Raw genomic sequence first — 5141 nt, 5'->3', positions numbered from 1 at the left:
GAGATGCTAAAATCAATGCATGGGCCTCGCCAGCGAGCCAGAATGGGGAAAGCTTCTCCGCTGTGGCCACAGGGTCGGAGGGAGCATAGAGGGGAGGCAACTTGTTCCCTGAAAAAGCCCCGGGAGGGATTTGTCATCCCTTATCCTTGAGCCCTGCAAGAGAATTCAGAGCCCAAACCAAAGGAGGGAGCACTGCAGGGGCTCGGGATGGGATCAGACCCTTCATCCCAACCACGGGCCGGCAACGGGGGACGGGAGAAGGGAGCAGTGCCGGCGTCAGCCCTGCCAGGAACGGGGCGATGGCACCGGCTTGGGGAGAGAGTCAGAGTCAGAAGAGGAGGAATCAAAGGCAGAGCCGTTGGGAGGAGCGGAAGCAGCCCGGGAGGGAGCCCCACGGCCCCTCACTCGATCAGCTCCACGTAGTTGGCTGGGAACATGCCGAAGTGGCCGTCGGGACCGTACCCACGCCACCAGCCCTCATCGATCATCTCGATGTTGGTGATGATGTTCTCCGGATCAAAGGAGATCTCAGTGTCATCAGCTGGAATGAGACAGCGAGGGAGGGGAGGGAAGACAGGGAAGTGAGAAACAGATGTCAGGGGAAAAAGAGAGAGAAGCCAATGGAAGAAAAAGAGAAGCCAGAGGGAAGCCACAGAGCTGCTGCGAGGGCTGGAGCAGCTCTGCTCTGGAGCCAGGCTGAGAGAGCTGGGCTGGGGCAGCTGGAGAAGAGAAGGCTCCTGAAGGGGACACCTTAGAGCAGCTCCAGTGCCTAATTTTTTTTTTGACTGTAGGGACAGGACAAGGGGTGATGGGTTCAAACTGAAACGGGGGACTTAGGTTGGATATAAGGAAGAAGTTCTTCACCATGAGAATGGTGGGACACTGGAAGCGGTTGAAGGGAGAAGCTGTGGCTGCGCCAATCCTGGCAGTGTTCAAGGCCAGGTTGGACACAGGGGCTTGGAGCAACCTGCTCTAGTGGAAGGTGTCCCTGCCCAGGACAGGGGCTGGAGCTGGAGGAGCTTTAAGCTCCCTTCAACCCAAACCATTCCAGCTCCAGTCTGGGTGTAAGAACCTCTATCCAGCAGCATGATGGGTGATGTCTCTGGTCCAGCCCTCTGGGAACAGACTGGACCCAGCAACCCCCCCTCCCAGGGTCAGAGGGAAAGCTGGACTCTGCAGGTCCTACCAGCCTGGTAGTCGTAGAGCGCCCGGGCACAGATCCCCTTCCCCGTCAGGTCCGGCTGCTGGTACTCCACCGGGTACTCGTATTTGGCACCATCCACATGTTCCTTTGGAAAGGAGAGAGACAGACAAGGGGTTACCAGTGTGAGCGATGCAGCTCGGGCTTTGGTAGCACAGCAAGGGTCTGCAGAGCGGGCTCTCAGCACCCCGACACATGGGGTGCACCTCACAGCCCCACTCAGCTCCCTGGGTGGACCAGGAGGTGTTGAACTGCAGGAGGAAACAGTGGGAAGGAGGTTGCAGCACCCTGCAGCACCCAAAGACTTAGAGCAGCCCCCTGAGGCTCAGAGCACTCTGTGCACGAGGTCCCAGATGCCCTCCTGCCTCTGGGAAGGTCACACCAAGTGTCTCTGCTGGGAGATAAAGGAGCATCACAACCAGAAACACCAGAGACCAGCAGCGGACACCCCTCTGGAAGCCAACCCACATCCCTCGGGATCTCTGCTGCAGACAGTGGTTCATCACCCCCACGGATACACCCCATGAAGCTGGACCAGCTCCAGTTTCCTCAAGCGATTCTGCCTGAGCCTCAGTGGCTGCTTTTCATTTGCAGAGGAAAGCTGGGGGGCCCCGTAGCCCCAGTCCTGCTCCTCTGGAAGCTGGACACTTCCAGACAAATTTGGGAATGAGAAAATCCAGTATGTTTGAAATGCTGCTGTGTTTGAGAGCCGGGAACGGGCGGATGACTGACGGGGAGGAAACCACACGGCCACCACATCTCCAAGGGAAACAGTGCAGCATGACACAACCCCGCTATTAGACAGTGGAGAAGCTGACAGAGCACACCACGAAGAGCTGGGCTTTGTCTGCTCTGCTGGGTCTGGACGTGCAAAGCAGCAGGAGGAGGAGAAGAGGCTGATGAGAACCTCCCCCCTTATCACCTCCTGGGGCAGTGACACCAGGGCTGGTGACAGGGGCTCAGCACCAGCACCACTCGCTGTTGGCAATGGGAAGGATGCAGCAGCATTCCCATGTGGATGCAGCCCAAGCTCCAGGGTTTCCCACTGATTTTAGCCAAGGGAGCCAGGCTCCAAGCACCGGAGGGTGTGTTTGCACCCAAAGCAGAGAAAGCTCGTAAAAGGGATCGAAACTAATCCTAAAGGATGAGACAAATTCCACCCTCTCTCGCATGAGGATCCTGGCCAGCTCCTGGATGCTCTTTTCCCTGCTGGAGTCCTCTGTGCCCCCCATTGCACCAACCTGAGGGGGCTCTTCATAGATGGCCGAGGAGTCTGGTGGCTCCTCATACAGATTTGCCTCTTCCTCGTGGGAAGCCGGGACACTGGAATTGTACCCAGAGTCTCGTCCTGCGACAGAAACACACGGGATCACACCCTGATGTCACACCAAAACCTCTCCCTGGCCTCCCAGCTCCTGCTCCAGGCTGAAGTGGCACCAAACTCCTGGTGCATGGATGTTCCCTGGCCTCCTGCCCTGCAGGGATGGGTCCAGCAAGGACAAACCCACCCATGGGGCGAGCGGGGGCTTACAGAATGATAGAAAGGACAAGGGCGAGATCCAGAATCTCCACTTGGGAAAGGAACAAGCTTGCTCACGATGAACTATTCCCAAACCTGACAGGGAAGGGCTGGTGCAGAGACCCTGGCCAAGAGCAGCATCTAGTGGTGACTGGGGTAGGCTCGGACAGGGCAGTGAGGAGCCTGGTGAGCTGGGGACAAGGCAGCGGGGATGTGAAGCCACACAAGGACAAGGGAACACCCCCGAGTCACCTCAGCACATGGGGAGACCCTCTGGATACAACCAGCCCTCCTCCAGACTTGCTCTTCCCACACAAGCCTCCAAGAGGACAGAGCATCTCCCCACAGGCAGAGCAAGCTCTTCCTCGCCCGGGGCCCTCTCCCTGCCCTGTCACCCCAGCGAGGGCAGGGAGATGGGCACTGCCAGCCCTGCAACAACAGGCACCAATGCTCTGCCTTCACTGGGATGACAGAACAGCCCTGACTGCTCCACCTGCTCCTGCACAGAGGTAGAAAAGGTCCTTCGCTTCGTCTAAAAGGCATTTTGGAAAGGCCCGAGGGCAAAACTCACATCTGGGGGTGCACGGAGCTGAATTTTAGCCTTTCAGCCAGGAGATGTCCTCATCCCCTCGGCCACTGGGTGTTCTGCTAATCAGAGACTCACAGGCTGCTCTGTGTTGGAAGGGAGCTTAAAGCTCCTCCAGTTCCAACCCCCTGCCCCGGGCAGGGACACCTTCCACTAGAGCAGGTTGCTCCAAGCCCCCGTGTCCAACCTGGCCTTGAACACTGCCAGGGATGGGGCAGCCACAGCTTCTCTGGGCACCCTGTGCCAGCGCCTCAGCACCCTCCCAGGGAAGAGCTTCTGCCTCAGAGCTCATCTCAATCTCCCCTCTGGCAGGTTAAAGCCATTTCCCTTGTCCTGTCCCTACAGGCCCTTGTCCAAAGCCCCTCTCCAGGTTTCCTGGAGCCCCTTTAGGCACTGGAAGGCTGAAGGAGGGAATGCAGGGGCCTCCACACCAGGCAGCAGCCCCAGCATCACACTCCGCCCTTGCTGTCCCTGCCGCCTTGAGACAAACTGCTGGTTTCTGGCCTAAAGATCTGACCCAGAAGCTCAGAGCCTGGCCTCAAGCTGCCCAGTTTTGGGCCTCTGTCAGTGGAAAGCTTTGGGCAGGGGAGGAAGCAAAGCCACGTACCTGCTGTGGGCACCGGCGAGGCTGGAGGCGTCCCCCGGGCAGCAGAGGGGATGAAGGTGGCTGGGGCAGCACCTCGGGCAGGGGACACGGGGCAAGCAGGGCTGGGCACCGACTCCACCTCCTTCTGCAGGAAAGGGCTGCGAAGCTTCCCTAGGGAAGGAGTGGGATGAGCTGCAGGAGCTGGGCCAGCACCGAGGCTTCCAGCCGTGCAGCGACAGCTCCGTGGCCCCAGGGATTTAGTTACTGAGGGGTGTTGCTGGATGCTTTTTGCCTTAGGAGCCCGCTGCTCCGTTAGCCTCCTAAGCAGGATTTTCCAGCTCTAATCCCGGTTGTGGAAAACAAGTTTGTCTCCTGGTTACAGCAGGAGCTGCAGCGCAAAGAAGAAGACGACGACGTGTTTTGGGGGGAGGAAGAGCTTTGAGGAGGATGGGGCCTCCCAGGCGCTGCTCACAAGGCTTCCCACAGGATTTCTGGAGCACCCTGAATTCCAGACATTAGGAGCAGCAATGGGAGGGGTAGGGATCAAACTGGTCCTTTGGCAGGAGGTAACTATCTGCTGTTATCTCCCCCATCTACGCCTCCGAAGGCAAACAAAAGCAAAGCAGGAGAGTTACGAGGCAAACCCAGCACAGCCCTGAACAAGCACCAAGACTTATGAGCCTGCCCTCTGCGCCTGGGTTTTACCAGTGCCAGGGCATTTGTCTTCCTTTCCTCCATTGAAAGCCACCAAACACCAGGGAGGGAAATCCCAAGGGATTTTGTGCTCGTATCACAAAAGTGCTGCTTCCAAACGAACTGCAGGTACCCGGGAGGAGGTCGAGCTGCCTGAAGAGCAGCCATTCACCCATGGTTAGCACGTGATCACGGCTACTTCCTCAGCTGCTTTCAGCTTTGCTTTCTCAGCTTCCTGGTTTCTATCTGACAGATCAGATTGGTTTCTTACAAAAAAGAACATGCTCCTGCTTGGTTCAGGCAGTGGAAACTGGGTGGAATGATCATGGAATCAACCAGGTTGGAAAAGAGCTTTAAGCTCATCAGGTCCAACCATTCCCAGCAGTGCCAAGGCCACCACTAACCCCTGGCACTGAGGCCTCGGCTACCCGGGCTGTGAGCACTTGCAGGGACGGTGACTCCAGCCCTGCCCTGGGCAGCCTGTTCCAATGCCTGAGCACCCTCTGGGCAAGGAATTGTTCCTCAGCTCCAGCTAAACCCTCCCTGGGGCAGCTTG

The 5141-nt window shown here is 58.0% G+C and overlaps 1 protein-coding gene across 1 annotated transcript in view; it reads right to left on the bottom strand.

Moving 5' to 3' along the window:
- Positions 1 to 401: 401 nt before the first annotated feature.
- The window catches only part of DBNL (drebrin-like), a gene marked incomplete at its 5' end in the record, with an annotated part of 9103 nt that continues 4363 nt past the window's right edge, over positions 402 to 5141 (bottom strand). Inside the window, 4 exons of the mRNA XM_010021999.1 lie at positions 402 to 541; positions 1187 to 1289; positions 2443 to 2549; positions 3986 to 4063. Coding sequence (XP_010020301.1) covers positions 402 to 541; positions 1187 to 1289; positions 2443 to 2549; positions 3986 to 4063 — 428 coding nt within the window. The remainder of the gene's footprint in view (positions 542 to 1186; positions 1290 to 2442; positions 2550 to 3985; positions 4064 to 5141) is intronic.

The sequence above is a fragment of the Nestor notabilis genome, unplaced genomic scaffold (genome assembly GCF_000696875.1).
Source record: "Nestor notabilis isolate BGI_N333 unplaced genomic scaffold, ASM69687v1 scaffold20989, whole genome shotgun sequence".
In the NCBI taxonomy this organism is placed as follows: domain Eukaryota; kingdom Metazoa; phylum Chordata; class Aves; order Psittaciformes; family Psittacidae; genus Nestor; species Nestor notabilis.
The sequence above is the reverse complement of the archived record's forward strand: the minus strand, read 5'-3'. Positions and strand labels throughout refer to the sequence as shown.